Consider the following 22,584-nt stretch of genomic DNA (forward strand, 5'->3'; position numbering starts at 1 on the left):
CGAGAACAAACATTCGTATTTTTGATACAAATATCTGCCCCGACACGGGAATCGAACCCGGGACCTCTAGCTTCGTAGTCAGGTTCTCTAACCACTAGGCCATCTGGATTTTTTTTTCTGGAATATAGATATATATTTTTTATTATTTTACTGGAATAATGTGAACCGGGCATTATATTGCCAAACTAAACTGCGAATAAGTTAGATCCTTCAGTTCGTCGAAAGTCATCATAGCATAATGTAAGACATCCTATTACATGTGTTAATTAATTACTATTAGGTAATATATTGTAGAACTATTTTTTATCTTGATACTTTGAATGCGCATTCTAAATTTAACTTTTTTCTAGGCCCCGCGAATTTAGATACGCTGCACAATATTAATCACAGTTTTGTGCTGTTTACCTTTGGGGGATTAATTTAAAAGCGCAGAATATTAAATATATATAAACATTGCAGGCCATCTGCGATCGAAAACAAGCGGTGATTAACCTCAAAGGGTTAAGTTATATTAAAATCAAGATTCCGTTAAAGGCATCGGCTCGTTACTCTGAAAAAGGGATGGGTAGGTAAGTATTCTAAGTATATCTTCACAATTCGAAGCGGTTTAGGTTTGCCAGGCGATAGGGCTTTTTTGATATTTCCAGAATAGGGCAAATAACACCATTAAGCAATGAGTTGAAGAGATATTTCTAATTAAAAAAAAAACTTTCTTTCAACCCGTAGATATATGTAGGTATAACCCGAATAACCATCTTTATTATTTTTAGTTGCGTTGCTGTCCTCGTTTCGTTCCACTTACCCCTAAGCTTATCCTAAGTGTTATTTTTTTTTAATAAAACTAAATCGCCAGTATCTGACGTGCGAGCTTTGTTAGTTTTTTTTTTGCTTATATGGCTCTGTCCATCTGTATTTAAGTATCTAGTGCACTCTGCCATTTAAAAATTTGGTAAAAATAAAAATGAAATATTAGAGGTAACAGTGAATGAATGATGAAAACAAGAATCTTTTAAAAAATGAGCCCTTATTATTGATATTTTGAAAATGCGGCTGATGTCAAAATCCTACAAACAGCATTCGGGCGGGATACAAAAATATCCGTAATTTGCCGGAAAATTAGGGTGCGTCAGGGAATCTTATTTGATGCGCTAACCCTTACCTGCTACCTACTTTCGCTTCGTACGTATTATATCGCGTAGTCTGCACTTCGTTTTTAACCCTGCACCACTAATTTTATCTTATTTCTTACATCTTATTACCCAAGTGATTACAGCGAACTTTGGTATCTTTATTGAAATGAAAGCGGAACAGTTCTCGGAAATTTGGGCTCCCATGTGGCAGCACAGCAACGTATATTTTAAATTGTATGTAAATCGATTGGCTTAGCTCTATAAAATGAGTGACGGTTATGACGAACACGGCATGGGTGTCGGCTCCGGTCTGAGTTGTTAAAGGTACGAATATGTCACGTGGAATGTTATGGATGGTATTAAGAGTCGCTGTTTTTAACTCCCGACAAAAAAAAGGGTTATAATTATAAGATTGACGCCGCTGCCCGTCTGTCTGTCTTTGGCATCGTAGTTCTCAAACGGCTGGACCGATTTCGTTGCGGTTTTCTAACGTAAAAGCGAGTTCTTAGCTATGTTTCATTAACATTGGTTTAACTGTTTAAAAAAACAATACTATGAAATGACAAAGTCGGGGGTTTTATAAATTTTATAAGTTGGTAGATATTCTTTTTTCTTTCTCTTTTCAGATTCATAACGCCACCTAGTTACCATAGTACCTACCGCAGATTCTATAACACGATGTATAAAGGAAATGATTATTTAAATCCAACGTGAATTAGATTAATATTACGACCAAACATCTACAAATTTTAATTCCCAATATGTTTTTAATGTAGATAAATAGATAAAAAACTTCATGCACAAACATGCCATGACAATTGTACGAAAATAAACAATTCAAGTTGTAACACATATAATGCTGTCACAGCGCTGATATTATGTCGGAACCAGTAGGAGGTGAGGTGACGCACTCAGTCACATACAATTTTTACTCTCTAAGTACTATAATATATAATTTAATGTTTAAATAACAAGCATAACAAAATGTAGAAACAAATTTAATGAGAAAATTTACCGATGCCGTGCCCTTATTCTCGTATCGAACGTGACTCGTTAGAAATTAACTAACCACAAAGTCACCAACCCACACCTGTAATTTTAATGCATCCTCAAGATATTAAACGGCTTTAAATAGAACATCGTTATTGCATTATTTACGATTCAACTAACAATTAATTCGTAGAAGTCGAAAGCGCAGTAAGCTTAATCGCGTTAAGCTTTAATTTAATTATTTGTCGACTGATAACGTTATATTAATATAAATTTATTATATTTACGGTTATGGCAATCGTGGTCGATAATTAATAGGTCCCTTTTAAAATAGTTGTTAAACTAAATACAAGTTGGATTTGGTAAATATAAGCTTAATAAATAACTAATTTCGTGCTGGGGACACAGATACAAACAGTTTACAGTTATTCCATTATTTAAAATAAAGGTTTTTACTACGAAAACATTTTTTTTTTAATCACAACCATATTGTAGACCTAATTTTCCATCTAAGTTGTAATAAGAACATAGTACGTCAAACAAACATGTATATAGGTAAATATAGGCGGCTTTGTGGTAAATAAAGTGAAGTTAATACATTTGTTTCTTTTACTTTAAAAGCATTACTAACCCGGTGGTCGGTTACGTATCGTCATAACAATGCATGTAAAAACCAATATCCTAAAAGTAATAACATTAGTATTCAACAAAGTATTAAGCGTAAAATTTGTCAGCATTGTCGAACGGCGGTTGAATAAATTACCTACCCTGTTTTGCTATCTCGCTTCAAGGACTCGCCGGCGAATTTTACGAGATCTATGCCGTGAATTTAAAATTTTGCCAGATGTGTTTGAGATAGTTAAATATGTTTTAAGCGTTCGAATTATACCTAAAAGACCTAAGGGCCTATGCACATCGTGTTTTTAAACTCGCCATCGACGCGCGTTTGTATCGGTACAACGCGATACGCATTCGAGTTGTATGTATAGCTGTTTTATAAAGGAAAAACGAGTTGTCAACACGCGTCGAAGGCACATTTAAAAAACGTGGCGTGCAAAGGCAGAAATAAAATAAAAAGTAGTAATGACATAAACAGTAGAAACGGATGAAAAAAGGAACTAAAAATTCTCACAATACAATTGTTGTCATGCGTTCACTGACAGTTACAGAGAAGATGGCCCAGTTTTAAGGGTTCCGTAGTCAACTAGGAACCCTTGTTATTATATCCATTTATTTAATGATCACTTTATTCGTACCTATCAATCCTTATTTTTCCTATTTCGCAGTAAAGGAAGCGTTAGTAAATTTTGTGATAATGATTTTTCAATAGCTTCAAAGCATTTTTTCTTCCACCGGAGCCTCCGTTTTGATGTCAACGTGTTCTGAGATAATGTTTTACATAATCTTGTATGATAAGATGTTATCAGCGTGGGTTATCCATAGATAATTACGTAACGAAAGATTATAAATTAAAATAAATGACCATGATCCTCAAAACATCTGTTATAGATGTAGTGCGTAAATGGTTTTCCCAATAGAAATGTCGGATTTCAATCGCATTACGACGGCACCCGAAGTGTCATTATTATTCCCTTAATGGCGGCCTTAAGTCTTGGGCCAATGTCAGTTAAATTAAAGATAAATATATTCTTCTTATTCACGTTGTACCATCAGCCAAATATGTGGTCTACCACCCTAAAGTTGATAATCGTTTGCATGTCACAAAACAAGAATGCCAATAGACGTGTCTGTCAACTTGAAAGTTCGACTTTAGCGACATATTCATTTGATAGGAATTTGTTTAGAAATTGATAGACCACTTATTTGGCTGATGGTACCTACGGTGATTGTAGTTTTTGCAACTTGATAGCAAAATTCAGAAACCACGCGGAGTCAACTTGCGCATTAAAAAATCACAGACACGAGAGCAATACAAATGGTCACTGTTCACTGTTAAGGTTAATCGCCGCATAAAACACTTTCAAAATTATACTTCAACTAGCCAAAGAAGCAGAAATACCAAAATTACATTTTTTTTTATTTGACTGGAAGGCAAACGAGCAACTGGGTCTCCTGATGGTAAAAGATCACCACCGCCCATAGAGACCTGCAACACCAGGGGTATTGCAGATGCGTTGCCAACCTAGAGGTTTAAGATGGGATACCTCAAGTGCCAGTAATTTCACCGGCTGTCTTACTCATCTACATCCGCCATGTTCGAATGCTACAAATCGAATCCACCCGAAGTGTCAATTAATTATTAACTTAAATGAGTGACATTTTCGTGTCCATTAATATGGAACTTAATTATTTAGTGTCAAATGTCAAAATTAAAATGTACGGCTGTGCGATGGGCACTGTAACTAATTGAGAGACAACTACAATAAAATACGATGGAAAACCATTATGCACTACATACGTGACGGGTTGTTCTGTCATTTAAAATGTCAACATGACATTGATAGGATATCCATTTAATGAATGTACCTGAGAGAAAGAGATGCTCGAAGTTCTTTTCTTTTGGCTGAAGACATGTTTTTCCGAGAGAAATCGATTGCTCACCCCGAAAACTCTCACACAGGACATTTCATCGAGATCATTAGAGACGTTTCCGAGATCTCTGAAATAAATAAATAAATAATTCGAAAATGTGGCTGATGATGATGACAAATACTTCAAACGACAAAATGATCAGAAACTTGCATTAAAGTTATAGCGAGTGTTACGTTTTCATATCAATTTTATATTTTAAGGTGTTAAAACTAATCGATACTTATAGACTTCTATCTTTCACAATTTTCATTAACATACTTACTTTAAGTGCAATAATTATTATTAAGTACACTTACTTCATAATTTATTGCATTTTCGTAACATCACCATCACAGAGCAAAACTACATGAAATATGTGAGAGTGAATTCATCTAAGCATCTAGATAAAATGTGAAACTATCATTTATCTTTATTGTCAATCTTAACCTCACCTTTATTTGCCATTGTTTTTTTGAGTTCAGGGTGCGACGTACGTGACATGATGGCCCAACTGAAACAAACATATCACTTGTTGCTTATTATTAATATAATAAGAATAATAAATCATTGATCTCTTACATATTATATCTAGTATAAAATAAAGTTACTTCCTACGGGATCTTTTAAACTAAGCTACGGTTTTAAATGCGGTGTTCACCATCAGTTAGATAATTTTGCCTTTGCGTCTAAAATGTGAAGTCATATGATTTGAACCTTAAAATTCACATTCATATAACTGTAAAATTGTATTGTAGTTTCTTTCAAGTAAATAAATAGTTAGTCAATTCAGTTGGCAAATAAGTGGCATCACAGCCTAATACTTATGATGAGCTGATTTGACATGTTTATGTGAAATAGTTTTTTAAATTATGAGGGGGTCAAAAGTGGATAAAAATGGTTCGGGTAAAATTACACATGGTGCTGCTCCCCAGTTCTGGTAGCTTGAAATATGGTCGATCTATGGTAGAATCGCGTTATGGCAGCTTATAAGAAGTATCCCAATGAGGGTTTCTGTGACAGGCTGTTGGCGCTAGTATCGTGAGGTCCGTTTGACAACTTTGACATTTGTGTCACGTTTGCGATTGGTTAAAAACAACTAAATTAGCCAATCGCAAGCAAGGCCGCAACGTTACTCTCGAGACTAACGCCATCTAGTGATATGTCATTGATCAAGAAACTTTCATTGATTGATGGCATCGAATACCCAACGTAATAGGATATCTGATGGAACCTCCGTCCACAAACAAAAGACATTCGACTAACTATTCAAAACCGTGTTACTAACTAGTTCTGTAAATTAACTGGTATAATATTGTTAGTCGGCACGCATGAGGCGTCAAATAAGGACATTATCGGCAAATCGGTTGAAGGGTAAGTCGGCAGTCACGATCATCGCACGGATAGACACCTAACTTTTGCTCCTGCTGCAATCTCCATTGTTGAACGAGATACGGGAATATGATGTATCAAATTACGGCAAGCACTAATTGATATTCTGTTAAGATTTTTGTTACCAATTGCATTTTTTAAAAGGTATTCATCTAAAAAGATAAACTTAAGAGTTAGCTTAGGTTTATTAAAAATAAGTTACATTCCTTAAAATATATTGATTAATCTTAGTTCACCATCAACAGCCGAAACACATTTCATCTACTACTCAACAAAGCCTTCCCCACAGAACGGCATGAACGACAACCCACCAATTGCAATTCAATTTAGTTAATTAAATTTTTTTCTTCTACATTTTTTACAACTCTACCGTTATACGCTTCATTCTCTCCATTTTCTTAGTCATAGCTTCTATAAAATACCTATCTTGTTCTTGGTACCTATGCATCTGTGCATCATTTAATCATAAACAATAAAATCTAGTGGACTAGTGCCGACAGTGGATACAGCCAAAGTTATGCAACGCCAGTTTCAATATATCGTATACGGGGTATCTGTGTCGCCGGCGAATTTGCATGGAGCGTTGACCAACGCATGCGCAGTACTCGCGCTGCCTGCAGTAGTACAACTTCATTGACAGCCGGGGTAAGCTTGAGGTGCGGGAGAATACAAGTGTGACAGACAGCACGTGATTATAATAATAATAATAAATATCATGGGACAATTGCACTAAACAAATACTTATATATATACATACTTAATTAAATACATATTAAACACCAAGACTTAAACATACTTATATAGATTGATACATACTTAATTAAATACATATTAAACACCGACTCGAGAACAAACATTCGTATTTTACATACAAATATCTGCCCGACCGAGAATCGAACTCGGGACCTCAAGCTTCGTAGTCGGGTTTTTTAAGCTTTTTTATTCATTGTCATCCAAACTTACATTATGTGTTCCAAATTTCAAGTCAATCTGACTACTTGAAGAGGGTCAAAAGGAACTTATAAAATATGACCAAACAACAAAAACAACAAACAGGGGTTAAATAAAAACATGTAAAAATTATAGGACTCCTCTATTATGCCTCGCTTACCCTGGTTCTTAAATGCCATGTCTAATGTCTATGAATGTGTATCTAGCCTAGCAAAAATTAATTAAAATATATGTAGCTTCTCCTGTATTCCTTGTTTTTAGAGTTATTGTACCCGATCAGACTGATTTCATTTTGATTTTTAATCAACCGTTATCCATCATCACAGATTGCTCGTATCACTTAAAAATAACGAACCGTTCTCTTATTCCTTTCACTCTGTGTGCTGTGGTGATTGCTAACATTACTGGGAGGCATATTTACACACGACGTCTTCGTCTATCGTATTTCACTAAGTGCATTTTGTTGTTCGTGGGATTACCAATTTAAAGATCTGTAATCTCGTTGTCTGTTCGTTTATTATGGTTCGCCTGGAGACAGTTTATAATTAGGTACGGTTTATAAATAAGATAGTTAGGATCAGTTTATTTGATTTCATATTGCGATGAAAGTGGTTACGATGAGTGGGATGGGATATGAAATGAAGTTGAGCTTCCTTCTTCACGATTTCTAAGTAAATAGGTAAGTAGGAAGGTAAAAATTGATAATTTCGCGAAGATTGTTAGTTTGGTTTGTTACGTTGACGTGTAGTGAAGTGAGATCGGACTATTGCTAAAGCAATTACATAGTCGACTATACCATACCTACTTATATAAATAGCGATGTTAACAATTATACCTATAGGTATTTTTTACGTTCAATTGTGGTCAGTAGCATTGCTAGGTAACTGCAGTTTTAACATTTATGCTTACCACAATTGTATTCTTTTTACCACTTCCTCGAGTTCCTTAACAGTGAGCGCAAGCGCAAACAGTAATTACTTAATACCCGTAACATGTCTTTAAAAGGGATTGCGTGGCATACGCGCGTTCTTACTACGCATGCAGCTGCTGGATAAATAAATACCTTCATTAGTACTCCCAAAATGTGTCACCTAGTTTGTCCATGAACATGTCAATTGTCATTAACAAATCTGTGTTAACCATTACTAGATCTTCCTATACGGAAAAAACAAACGCTGCGCTAGCGCGTCACTGGGGGCAGGCCTCGTTCCCACGATCAAGTATACTAGTGAGAGTAGATATCCCAATGTTGGCACAGCGATAACTGAATTAACTGAGCACACCTCCGCAGGCTGAGATAAACGAAAGTACTTATGTACCTACACTTTAAATGGCTTAGCAATGCGGTCGGTGCTCGTGAGCATGGTTAGAAGGTTTTTATTGTGTTTGACGATCATTAGGGTACATAGTTTAGACCTATTTTTACAATAGATGAAGCCATCTCTTCATATGTGCGTTGTAAAAGGTGATTAGGGTTAGGAAAAAAAAAGAAAATATGAATTCAGCTTTAAAAAAACGAACCAACAACGACCAAAGCCCTCATTTGGCCTTAAGTGGCCTAACGCACTCGGAATTTTATTCTGTCACACGGATTTTGAGGGTAGAAAGAGATGGTGAATGCGATCACGAGCGCCCGCGCGTTAAACAATATAACCTCTGGACCACTCTGCAGTAAAAGAATGTAGAGGCTTAAAAGAGACTTCATTACACTTAAACGCTTGACGGACTTAAATCTACGCTAGTTTATGCCAGTATACTATATTTATATTCTGAACGAATATACATACATATTTGTCTTAACTGTCAGCCGCAAAAAACCACTACGCAAATCCTTTGTCAGAATAACTCTTTTGGTTCAATTAACTTTCAGTTTCGTTTCGCGCCGGCGCCGTGACCAGGATTAGTCACATCTAATCCGACGTCAGCGCACAATAACATAATGAATATTTATCGCCGATACCAACGGAACACCTACTGTAGCTTTTCCTTCTAGAGCTAGACCCATTTGTAAGATTTGCTGGAACATTGATTAATAGCGCCCACAGTACGTTACATGACAACCGCCTTTAATACCGCTAGGTACAATAAAATAAACGCGTTGTGAAAGACATTCTTAAACCAATTTCGTATTTACCGAGCTTGTTCCCACAGCTGCTCAAATCGAACTCCTATCGCTAACGACTGTATCTAAATTATGATAATTAGAGCAATGTTTAGTTTATCTAATGGGTTCTATTTTATCCTGTCATTGTCCTGTTAAAATTGAGTAATAGGACGTGTCGGTGAGGTGAGTGCGTGCAGAAACGACCGCATGGCCGGTGGCCGCGACACGACCGTTATTATACCGCGTGCACGCCCACGACCATATCACAGGCGCCCTTATGTCCGTATCTTAATTTCAACAGATTTAAGCTTAACTCTAACAAAGAAGCAACCATATCGCAAACTTAATGATTTATCTCTTTATCTTGCCGATCTGCACCGTAACCCATAAACTCCAGTACCTAACGTTCTAATTCAACAGTAACATTCGCTATGATCCGATCAATAAAGTTTCAACTATGACCCCACAAAATGCCAAGTGTGGCGGGCTGGCCGCGTGAGAATATTACTGCAACGGAATATTGAGCATGAAGAATGTTCCACGTCCAAGGATCGTTTGAGCAATCGCTCCGAGGCGGAGATGAGATCTCCCCCAGTGGTAATAAGACGTTAGCGGCTCTTGCTAAAATCCATAAGCACTGCACCGGCAAGGCACATGCATTGGGCTGCGCAGATCACAAGCTCAACCCACTTGCGAAATCTGACTCAAGCACCAGTCTTCAATCGAAAAAGTCCTTCCGAAGTGAATGTATAATCGAAATCCAAGATGACAAAAATCTCAATTTGATTAAAAGTAATGAAAGCTCGTACACGAAGACTTTTAGCAACAGCACTAGCTCTTATGAGGGTCACAGCGACACTGATTCGGAAACTGCGGCGAAAAATCGTTCAGAACAAAAAACTACTGATCCGTGTGAACGCTTGTTTTCCCAAAACACAAAGGCATCGTTAATGAAGACGGCACGCATGAGATATGCGGACGATAGCGTTATTTCATCGCTCCACGATGAAGTTGATGGTGAAAGAAACAAACAGCCGTTCAGTAGAACGCCTTTGCGCGGTAGTTACAGAGAGCGAAAATCGGCCGTGGTCACGATTGATGAAGTAAAATCAGACGGGTCCAACAATGACGAAGAAATGGCTAACTCTGTTCTGTTCGGCGATAAGCGTAAAACACCGACGCAAAATAAAATAGGTATACAACGCAAAAATTCATCGCCAACAGTAGTGCCAAACGGGAAAAGCAATGTGAACGGAACAAAGCCTCCTTGGCGGGGTGCCAGCAAGAACAGTACTCCCACGGAACCATTCGTGCGCACGCCTTCTCTGCGGGGTAGTATCAGAAAAAAGACACTAAAGAACGACGGGGTTCCGTGGCTGAGACTTTATGAACTTTCTTTATGGAGAAAGTCCGGGGTGAACTTTGCTGCCGTCGGAGCTGACTCTGAACGGGCCCTCCTACGGCCGTGGAAGGAGCTATCTTCCCAGCAGCAGCCGCCGCCGTTCTTGGTAAGTCGACGTCAATCACTCGCCGGCAGCGAGTGCACTTTGATATCTCACTTGTCTTATTTGGCAGCGCTTGATCACTACACCGCCCCCTTATCGATGGAGAGCGCACGAATTTGAATGCCATTATGTCTGCGGAGGCGGTGGCGCGATAATGCATTCAGTTATATCTTTAGTTCTTGTTTGTTAAGCGTGCTCTTTAATATCACTAGGCTGTTAATTGTCTCAGTGTTTGAACAAAGTATTTAATCTTATCTCGGTGTACAAGGTGACACACCTTTATTTGTTCTGAGAAGATATAATCTTTTAAAGGACACAAAATATTTACCAAAATGAAACTCATTTAAGCAAAGTTCCTTTTGTATTTTTTAAGTATGCTTCGTACGCTCCATTTTCACAAAGTGCAGCATCGGGTTGAATAACCTTAACTGAATCATTTCCCTTGGCTTTCGTTTTCCGTTGATCACGAATAGCATTTTGATCATATCGCACGTAATGTGGGGCTCCATATGAAGTAACCACTGTTGCTGCCGCCGCCGCCGGCCTGTGGGCGGCAGCCTCGTGCTCTCAGGAGCGGTTATGGATTTCACCGGGAGGTCATTGTGGTTTGATTTAGTGCTTTGATTTTATGAACTTGCAATAGCCATCGGACGCAAATGATGCTGCCAATGTATGCTGACATGGCTAGCATGATTATACAAGACGAAATCGTTGTATTAAATTAGCAAGGAGAATGTATATATAAGCAGAGGTCTTAGAACAAAACGAAGTTCACGTGTATAATAATTTTGGCAATGTGAATGACACGGTCTGATTGAATTGCTAATCATTATGCAGCGGTGCCTTCTAGGCGCGTAAACCGTGTGCATGAATCGTCGATAAAGTTGATTTGTGACGGGCGTCAGAACACAGTCAGATGAGCACATGAATATGTTAATGGAGTGTATATCGAGGCGATACTGAGTAAAGCTAGAGACACATTTAGGTGCTGCACTTCATCTTAAAATCCTCGGACTTGCTTTTAAAATCTAATTAGGTACTGATACAATGTGAAATAAAACCTCTTAAAGTTTGCTATCGAAAATTTGACTCGTAAGTTGGTACTAAGTAGAGAATGATTGAATAAAGAATCGTAATACTAACCCGTACCACGTATGTTTCCAACTTAAAGCTAGAGCATCCATTGTGCGTGGGTTCTTGTGATTTGCAACCCAACAGAACAATCGGGCTAGCAAGACGGCGTTATTCAAATCGTGCAAAGCGTTGTTTAAATACTTCATTACGCGTTGTTAATATGCGGCGATTTGTCACCGGTTTCCTTGTTGCAGACGCTGTTGAAGGCTCTTGTCTTGTCTTCTGCGTAATTCCCTTTCGCAACGTGTGACATTGAATTCATAGGCTCCACGGCGCTTCTGCCAAGTTACTGAATTACGCATTGTTCAGTTAACAATGATCGTATCTTCAGTTGTTCGTTAGGTATAGTAGGATGTTGAAAATACGTGTTTGTTTCTCTTCTCTCATTACTACACTTTTTTTTTTAAATGTTCTTCTGCCTGCATTTTTGTATCAAGTAACTGGTACTTTATTGTATCATCTTGTCAAAGATTTAGAAGCGGATCAACGGCGCGATTCGTCAGAGCGTGTGAAAGTAGACAGGCGATTATCATAATCGAATAGCTCGACTTTACTAGACCAAGGAACAGTGGCGGTGTTGTAACTGGAGTTATTTTTTACTACACATACATAATGTCCTGTATAAATTTATCTCCTACACTCGGTAATATTTTTTTTTATGTAGCCTGTAATGCTGTAGCCGGCAAAGACCTCCCCTTTCTTTCGCCACTCTTCCCTATCATGAGCATGCACCTGCCAATCGAGCTGAAAAGCGCTCAGGTCGTCCCGTCATCTCCTCTTGGGTCTTGGGTCTGCCTCTGCTCCTTTGACCATCCTTCGGAACTCGGTAATATGAACTTGCGAAATTAATTTAGGCTCGCCCGTATTTTTTAATTCAATGACAACAGCGGGCACTTCGTTTAATGTAACTAAGGGTACCTACGGCGATATTAATGATGCTAATCGTTGTTACATCGATTTATAATCATTATCAAATGCCTATGGAGATGTTCGCGCAATGAGAATGGCGGTGAAATTAATGCGAAGCACCAAGGTCGGTATAACATTAATGTCAAGCCGATCATAATTTGTCTCCTACACAACAGACGCCTATTGTGAAATTCGTCGACACGTTCCTACCTAATTACAAAGTTACATACTTCATGCATTTTTGTTTCTTTTCCATTTTACTTTGTTTAACCTACTTTTTTATTTACGATTTGTTTTTCATGCACTGAATCTTGTGAAATATGTCGCTAAGTATTATACAATAATTCTAAATTATAGTTTTCTTATTTTACATTTTTATGGCTGTCGCGTGATTCGTTGGTTTTCTTTTTGATATCTTTTTTTAATGTGTTTTCGCATTAACTGCCTCATGTCCGTCGGTCCGGGATGGATTACATGGCGCCACATTAGGCGAAAGTTGCTAGTTATTCCGGTGTCGCACTGATCGTTATCTTGTCGGTGCTTTGATACTGGCAACTTTATATGCTAGATTCACATCGTACAGCAATAGAAAGCAAGAAGCTACTTAATCTATGTCTAAAGCTTGGAATAGGTATAGCGTCAACTAACTCGATTTGAGAGGCATCGTGATGACTCAACCCAGGATGCTACTCTATCAAGTAGTTATTGATTCTTTTTTTTCTCATCCCTATTTATTTAATCCACGCCTCCCTGAGTACTTAAAGCTCTTTAATATCTCAATGCGGCCACGCATCATGTCTCATAACTATTGAACACTTTCACGATAGATAGAGTAGCTCGCGCCTTTTCCGATCTTAATTACATTACATCTGATCCCTATCATTACTGCGGCAGTTATCTGGGGTTCCGTCCAACGGGACCCACCTGATATGGTGCTGCGTCAGTTATAATTATACGACGGGGATGAGTGCTCTGACTGCTCCGGATCGAATTAAGACGCATTCAATGTCATGTAGATGATATCAATCTATCCTTGTTGATTGATAGATTTTATTTATCATCATCATCATCATCATCGCAGCCTATATACGTCCCACTGCTGGGCACAGGCCTCTCAGAATGAAAGGACTTGGGCCGTAGTTCCCACGCGGTCCCAGTGCGGATTGGGAACTTCACACACACCATTGAATTGCTTCGCAGGTCGTGCAGGTTTCCTTGCAATGTTTTTCTTCACCGTAAAGTTCGTGGTTAATTTGAAATGTAATTTCGCACATGAATTTGTGAGCACGAATTTGAACCCACGATCCTCTGCTTCAGAAGCCACAGCACAGGTCAAACCACTAAGCCACCACGGCTTACCGGATAGATTTCGTTGATGATACTGATATGTAATCACATCAGTAACTGTGTGTCTGCTTGATTATCGGTACACACTTTAACTTATTCACTGTAACAACCTTTGGTTCAGTGCCATAAAGTCCCTTGCGTTGCGTTGCGTGACAACATACCATGTTAATTAATATTTTGATACGCCTTCAGTCTTAACTGATGCAGTACCTTCATATTGCCTTGTCCTAAAATTGAACTCGCAATAGGTCTTTGTAATTTTATGTTGTATACCGCCTAATTGCATGTATAGTTTCAAAGCATTCATATTAATGACTGTTAAATGTTTCTAAATGGTTACAGTATAACCATGATTAAATGAACACAACCGACGCTCGGAAATGAGTTTAATTAATATTATATTTATATATCACTTACTCAAAACCCAATTAATAATCTTGTTTTCTTTAAAGTAACATGACAGTTAATAGACAGGATTGCTACTGGAAGCTTCTGGTTTTGTTTCCTCTATTAAAAACTTAATATCCGATTCTGCTTACCTACTATAGTCTAATTGGATTATAAATAATATTGATTGATTAATTAAACTACAATTCTCCTGCCATCTATAGCACAATCGACTTAAAAAAGATGTGTATACCTATTTTTTACCTTATTCCGATGCATTAAGATGAAAAAGTAATTATATGTTAGGTATGTTATAGTAGTGTGTTAGGTATGGTATACCGTAGGCGACAGGCTAGCAACCTGTCACTATTGTACCGTTTTTGTCAAACTTAAAACCTAAAATTGCTAAAAGTGGCTCCGAAGCGGTAACGTTTCGTGTGCTCTGCCTACCCCATTTGGGAATACAGGCGTGATGTTTGTGTGTGTGTGTGTGTGTGTTATAGTAGTCGAGTTTATCAACTAGATATTTATCGACCTCTGTTAACTTCGATTTACTAGGTTATTTATCTAGTTTCTCAGTTTTTTTTATTCGACTCGTCATAGCTACCTATTTGTGGTTGTTGTCGTCACTGTTTTACTACTTTATATATGTTTTACAACCGTAGCAATTTTGAAAAATATATGACCGTTTCCTTACTTCGGTTTACCAATTATTTTTTTACCGGTTTGATATTATAATATGTTACTAAGTTTTATTGTATCGCATAGACTTACATCTAACATAATGCTTTCTAGCTTTCTAGTGATGCAGGAGCTTAATGTCAATGTTACAATGCAATATTTAAATGGGTAGTCAAATATTTATAAAAAACCACAACCACCTATCGGCACGGTGAGCAATCGTCGCATACGCAAGACGCCCACGTGTCGTTTCGAAAGCACAAAGCGCTTGAGACTTAACGATATTGCAGTTATAAGATCATTAGGATTGGAATTAGAATCTGCAAAGAAAATCAGTTTTCACAAGTACGCATATATAGGTTAAATGACGTTTTAGAAATTGTTTGTTCAATATGTGAAAAATGAAGGAGACGCCTTCGTAAAAGCAGATTTTTTAGTGTCGTTACAGATATATTTGGACATAAACGGCACGAGAAAGTTTTATTAACTAAATACATTAAATATGTTAGGTATATACGTTTTAGTATAGTAATCAATCTATCTAGTTACGATTACGACACTATTTTTATCTTTAGTAAAATCCATCATTGCGATATACGTATTGACTAGCATCAATCCTTAATCATTGAAAGTGGTATTTACATTCACTTTTCTTCGATACTTTTGAACTGCATCGAGCTGCAAGTGCAGTCCTTATTACCACGGGCTGCTGTACAGCACACAGATTTCAAACAAACAGTTTCTTGAAACTAGAACTTCAACTATCTTGCAGTAAATATGTTAGAATATGTTTACTGATTTTAATCTGTGTTGGTCGGGCGTGGTCAGATGCGCGCTAGCATAACCAAACCAATAGTCTATCGACGTTCAACTGTTTATTTTAAGGCTCTTACCTCGAGTGGTTCCTGCGATTATTGTTTGTACACAAATATAGGGCAATGTTCTTAGTAGTCCGCAATGCACGGCTCCGGCTCTTGATGGTCTGAGATATGATGTATTTATTGATGTGTTTCAAGTGGCTTAAGTTGCAATCTACTTGATTTGAAGATGCATCAATACTGCAAATATTGCTTACTATTATTCGTAGGTTTTGTTATTACAACTACAACTATTGTTCACGTTTGAGCTAATGGAATTTCTTTTGGTGCGTCGCAAGCTAGAGCCTTATTCCAGGCTCTATGTTGCATACAGAATTAGAGATGCGATGCGAGCCTCCGATATTATTACGTCATTTGTATTCTTACTGTGTCACCTTCCCTTATTCGATGGCGATCCTTTACTTGCTATAGAATAGGACGAGTTAACATCCCGCTCTGCAACTCAAGTGTGTTTGTGGCTTTATAATATCTAACGTACTTCATCTTACTGATTCACGTGCTTGTTTGTTTCCTCGTTAAGCCTTGATTATTAACAATCGTCTTTAATTGCTTATATGATTTCCACTTTGTTTTTGTAATTCTCATAAAACAGCCGTCAATTCTTAATAGTGATTATTCAGATTAATGAAGTACTTCGTTAAAGTTAAAATGTTAAGTCTGTTCCATTGAATCACAACACTGCTTGAGTCACAAAATTTTCAAATCAAGCCTCATTACATTAACTACGGATGTAATACTCATTGAAAGATTTTAGCTTGTTAACTCTAATGAACACGAAGTTCCGCAAACTGATAACTGAGTGTTGTTGGTATGTTTGTACTATTATAAATTCTATGCACGAGCGAGGTTTCCGGACGCCAAGCTTAACACCTCGCATGGCATTTCCGACGTACACCCGGCATGCAATGTTTTCTATCACTTTCTTAATACCCTGTTCCCACATGCTTAAGATTCATATTTGTTCGCCAACAAGCCGCGTACAGCGGCCCAAATGCAGAATGCTTTATAATATGTCTAAGCTGTTCTATTTCCATGAATGGTGGATCTAAAAATGGTGGCGCTATTCCACAACGCGTTGTACAGAATACCGACACGTTTAGCTTATTTTAGGGCTAGCATGCTCCTCATTAAGCCTCAAGGCATCTTTTATCTCGTTCCATCAATAGACTACAGCAATAAAACAAAACAGAACGATGATACCATAGCTTCAACGGCAAACGGCACCGTGCTTGCCTGATTGGGCTCACTATGTATTCCAGTCGCGAGGTGTCAGTCAGAGTGTGAATCGGGATAAGCATTTTTATTAGATGATACGGCTTACTATATTCGTCTCTACTGCCATAGATGTGGCGGCTTTTTTATACTAAACTTATTGCATATTAAATTAACGTAAACATGGTATAATAAATCGTAATTTTCTGCAGGATTCCCTGGTCATTAAAGCTTCAAGAAAAGTGACTCGTCACGTTAAACTACTTTAACGGTTGTCCGTAGTATTATTAAGACTGTCACATTTCAGAGATCAATCAACTTCTTGATTATTATTGTATAACGCGAGTGTCATGCGCTGTTTTTTCCTGTAGTCAGATTTTTACAAAACCATTTTGTCATTTATCAATAAGTCTGCCCTCGAGAGAATACAAATCTTTTAAGAATCCTATCTGATTTAATTGCTTTAGCTGTGCTCCTTAGATATTATTGTGGTCGATTCAGCCCTCGTCCAATCCAAACGCGTGGAAACATTTTGACGTAACGAATGAGTCAGTGCGTTCCTTTTTGGTCAGACAGCTTCGAGTTACCTTTTAGGCTCAACGCATGAAGCATTAAAAGATTTCTAAATACAACTCTTAACGACCTTGTCCCTGCCGAGGAAAGTATGTTATTATCCCTGTTATGGAAGAAATTATAATCTCCAATTGTGGAAGGAGTTTTATCACATTTGTAAACTATATACTTAGCACACGTTATAATAAACTATGTGTTTTCACAAATATATCGATAGGCAGAACCGTTAGCGCACTGACGTTTAGTGTAGAGGTCCCGCTGTTCGGACTTCGGTTTCTATTCAAGAGTCTACTGTGCAGTAATACCTTGTAACCAAGTTATGTGTCAAACGCCAAACGGTAAGCGCCATCAATTTTCGGCTTTTTAACGAGTATAAAAAACTTTATATTGCTGTTCTAAATCACAGTGATTGATAGGTCGTTTAAAAGTCGCAAAGGCTGGCAGCCGAGATCCTTTTTTGCGCAATTAGATATTTTCATTTGTAGATCTTGCTTTTTTAGGCCAGTTTTTTTGGATAAAGCACGCGCAGTGTTTAATTTTAAGTCATTTCAATTGCTAGATGGGTCAAAGTGTGTCCCACATAGGTACATACACTTATCAACATGCAATTTAAAGTTGAATTTAAAAAAATCTTGCTAGAAATCCTCATTTTTCTTCGACGGACTAAACTGTTGGCTTTATTTTCTAAGTTAATTAAGGTAGTACCTTCTCTTAAATTAGAAGCATACCAACTTCAACCTTTAATTTTTACTGATTGATTGAATTTGGTGTTACTTTGCGGAGGTCCATATTAATGAGCTAGAACCTCTCACCTTGCCACTCCGCAACCACAACTGCACACGTCTATGCGACGCCTTTATATCGTAATTACATAGTTGTCATGCTCGTGTGGTTGCTGATCACCAAGGTTAATATTGTAGTTCATCAATACAAGAAGAGGGAGCAATTAATCGTCTGATCATCTCCCTTATAACTTACAATGGCTAGCCGCAACTGAAGGCTGGTGTCAGCACTATTGACACTCCTGTGTTAACGACGTTGGTCCATCAAGACAAATAGAGTTCACGCTCTGTCGCGATTTAAGGCCGCACCGCACCCCCATCCTCACAAGTTTCACACCATACTACTATAGAGATAAGAGCTATTGTCAACTCAACTTTAACGCAAGACTGTGTTACAAGCAATAAACACATTCGCACTTACGAAACACTAATTTGAATAGTGGAAATAGTAACGTTATTCACATTCCTATTATACGCAGAGATAGTTTATGGTGTGGTGACATTTACACAGATAAGTTTCCTACAGTAAATGTTAACATAGTTCGTATTAGATAATGGAATATTTATAGATATAAATATTGACGTTTGACGGATGGATGAATGAATGAACATCAACAGCGTATTCGACTACTAAGATTTACTGTCTTTCATTCGTAGCCGACATGACACGATAACGACAAGACCCAACATTATACTAGCTTCTAGCGCTTAGGAATCGGACTTATTTTAATAGCGGTGTTTAATCTTCATAGTTTACATAGCAGTTAAGATAATTGCTACTCAGATTAACCTCTGCATCAAGCAAAATCTAATAACTAGTGTTCAGCTGTCACCAGATGTCACCAGTGAATCAAGTACCTACTCAATCCCGACGTGCCATAATTATTGGCGATCATTGCGAAGCTGAAGAGTAATGATGCGGTTAAGAATCCACAGGAAGGACATTCCTGATTTTGCATGTTAAATTGCTATAAGATTATGTAACTAAATCAATAACATACGTGTCTCTACGTGAATTAGGTGATATCGAGCTAAAACTAGTTTCTTTATTAAGTATCGATGGAGGGTACTATGTTAATAGCGTTCAAGAACATCAACGCGTACGTATACTCGTAAATGACGGATATAAATTTTAAATGTTTCAATAATGGATCTAAAATCAGTAGATCGCTAAACTGCTTAGCTTAGCTAGTCGTGCTCATTCAGTCCACATGATAGACGTTTTAATAGTAGGTAGTTTTAAATTTATCGGTCAATTGACTGTGGAAAATCACAATGTCAACGTTTTCTGTAGTGAAGGGTTGAAAGGTAATCAGAGCAGTATTTACGATGGCAGTAGAATAATTATGGCACCAGCGCTGGCCTCCGGCGATTCCGACGCAGATTCTGTTAGATATTCGAAGATTTAGAATAAACGAGTAGGAACACAAATGTGTATGCTGCCTTTAAATTCGACTTTAACGTCTTTATTATTGTTGCTTTACTCCATCAATAGTGGTCCCTTGTTTCAAATAAATTCCGTTTAATACAGAATAAGACTGAAGTCTACAGCAGAGAAATCCGGTTTTGACATGAGTAATGTTAACATAAGTTTGGATAAACATTTTGCCGCTATTGTTAAATTAAATACCAAATTTGGTGTTACTCGCCAAGCTGAATTATGGACGAATTCTTGTAATGCCTGTAAAACCGTTTTAAGATTGATACGTTCTTTAACTTTGTTTCGGAAATAATTGACAATGATGAAATTTTAAAGGCGTCAAAGCTGCTATTTAATTTAAATGTAAATGATTATGTTTATAATAAATGAAAGAAGGTTGTGAAAAGGGCGAATTCACGCCGTTAGTAAATATAGATTACCATAAACGTGTTCTATGTTAACAGATGCCCGCACTGGGTCAACGCAGTGTACACGCAAGACACCTGCCATTCGACCATTTGCCTATAAAACGAGGCACTAAAACGCATAACTACTGTAACTTTCGCACTATCATATCTTTCTTTGCTTCGTTAATTCCAAAACAAACTTACCCAGTCCGTATAAAGATCAAATTTCGTGTTACAACTCGAGAAACATGCGCACTTGCAAGAGTGCTAGCCGATTCCCTTTACGCGTGGGTTTGAACTACTAACATGCATCATTTTGTAACCGGACTGCGTTTGGAACTGTTTCCGGAGGCCTTAATTTAGACGCGGCTGTAACGAGCATGAGGATCAAGTCTTTCATGTTTGCTGCTACGAATTATTTTTATCTAGAACTTTGATGTTAGTTTAATAAATTCAGATAACGGCCTTGGTTTAGAACAATCATTAGTTACTTCTACCCATGTTGCTTTTCTATCATCTTTCAAAGTTGTACTTGGGGGAACTTTGATAAGCAACATCGCTAGTCATTGAGACAGGTACAAGAGATTATGGCAAGACCGGTGCAAGTTCCTTTAAGGCTACAAGTGTAAACCAAACACTACATAACCATTTTCAATTAGTTTCTTCGCTATCGAAAAGAACATCTAATTTTTCACCGTCCATAAACCTAGAGGCCAGACTTCCAGTATCTCTAGACGAAGGCAGTACAATATATTGCTCGTGGTGTAGCGCAGTGCAGCCACCCATGGAGCAAAAATTGATTCGCAATTTCCTCTGACAAAGTGTTGATGTCTGAGGATTTATTTCTAGTACCTATTTGGTGCCGCTGAGCGGTGACAGCTATTACCGCGCGCGTATAAGGCTGATAATGTCCTAACGGTACGAACACTGATACCATTTTAAATTCTGTGAATGTTTACGGCGAAGTTCACTATCGCGACGGAAATCATGTTAATGATCTTGGGAAAAACACGATCTTACTAAAGATAGCTAGCGGATAACTAATGATGACTAAAACTTTAAAGCAACATGATTCCTTAAGCTTCAAATGAAATATGTATAACTTCAATTACAAACATTATTATCTCGAAGCGAGCGTCTGAATATTGATTTTGCTGTTACCATTTTGTGTTGGCTGCCGCTGTCCAAGCGAACTAAAGCAGGGATACTAACTGTGCTGTCCGATAAGGTGGTTTACGGTGTTACCGTTCATGTTTATTGACTTTCCGGGTCCCACCTTTGTCTGGTCGCAGCTACCGGAACGACATACCAACACCAAATGTGTACCTCAATAATTCTTCGTGCGTGGCATTAAGGACTATGCCTCGAATGTGCGTAAGTTTGTACAGGTTTGCATTAGTTGGATTGTTCGTAATCCGTTGTCGCCTTATCCATTTTATATTCCCTTGTTTTACGAGTTTTCAGTTTTGTTGCAGTCCTTGTAAATTGCAACACGACAGGCGCTAGTTTTGTTCAGTTTAAAATGTTTACTCTGGAATGTGGTAACAAAGCTATTCTCACACCGAATTAAGCAACTATTTAATGTTATCAACGGTGCGGCGGTATATTTTGCAGTTTCGATTTACGTTATTGGCACGAAGAAATACAGTAATTGGATTGTGTCCATTGTGGCTACAAAGTACGAAAATAATTTATATCTTTACCGATAATTGCATTAAGGCTCGTTAGCGTAGGTTCGCTGTGTATATGTGTATTATGCGTACTTCCTCGTCCGTATGAGATCGGTGTGTGTGGGTTTGCACTTGTTTATCTATGGACTGTGCCCACTGAAAGTCATTAGTAAGGCTTTTTGCACTGTTGCAAAAAGGAGCAAGACCATTCTTTCTTTAGTTCGTAATGAGTGACATTAGTGATTATTGATTAATTTATCATTTCGTAATGCCTTTGAAAATAACTTAACTACGCTTAAAACCTTAACAGTCTTTGAAATTAAAACTCCACACCAATGTGTTTTATCCATACCCAGGCCTATCGTTTAAGTGTTTTTTTTTACGTAAAATTTAATAATCTAATCATGTTTTCGCTTTCTTTTTGCAAAAAGACTCTGACATCACTTTATGGTATGACTGTTAAAATATAACTTTTATTTTTACAACTTACAAGTCTAAAGTGCACTGTGGGTGTCAAATGTTACAGCCACAAGGCCTCTTCGCTAGTCTTGTAAAATTATTTGTTTATTGACTTCCTACATGA

At 37.7% G+C, this 22,584-nt stretch overlaps 1 protein-coding gene across 3 annotated transcripts in view; it reads left to right on the forward strand.

Annotated features, from left to right (window-relative positions):
• Mhcl (Myosin heavy chain-like) overlaps window positions 1-22,584 on the forward strand; it is a 176,971-nt gene that overhangs the window by 35,327 nt on the left and 119,060 nt on the right. The window contains exon 2 of one of the 3 annotated variants that reach the window (XM_074092028.1): window positions 9,517-10,604. The exons of 1 other annotated variant lie outside the window; for it this stretch is intronic. In XM_074092028.1, the coding sequence (XP_073948129.1) occupies window positions 9,630-10,604 (975 nt within the window). In that variant the 5' untranslated portion in view covers window positions 9,517-9,629. Of the gene's footprint in view, window positions 1-9,493; window positions 10,605-22,584 lie in introns of those variants that run through there. One more of the 3 variants, XM_074092029.1, reaches the window with a different exon arrangement.

The sequence above is a fragment of the Choristoneura fumiferana genome, chromosome 9 (genome assembly GCF_025370935.1).
Source record: "Choristoneura fumiferana chromosome 9, NRCan_CFum_1, whole genome shotgun sequence".
Classification (NCBI taxonomy): Eukaryota; Metazoa; Arthropoda; class Insecta; order Lepidoptera; family Tortricidae; genus Choristoneura; species Choristoneura fumiferana.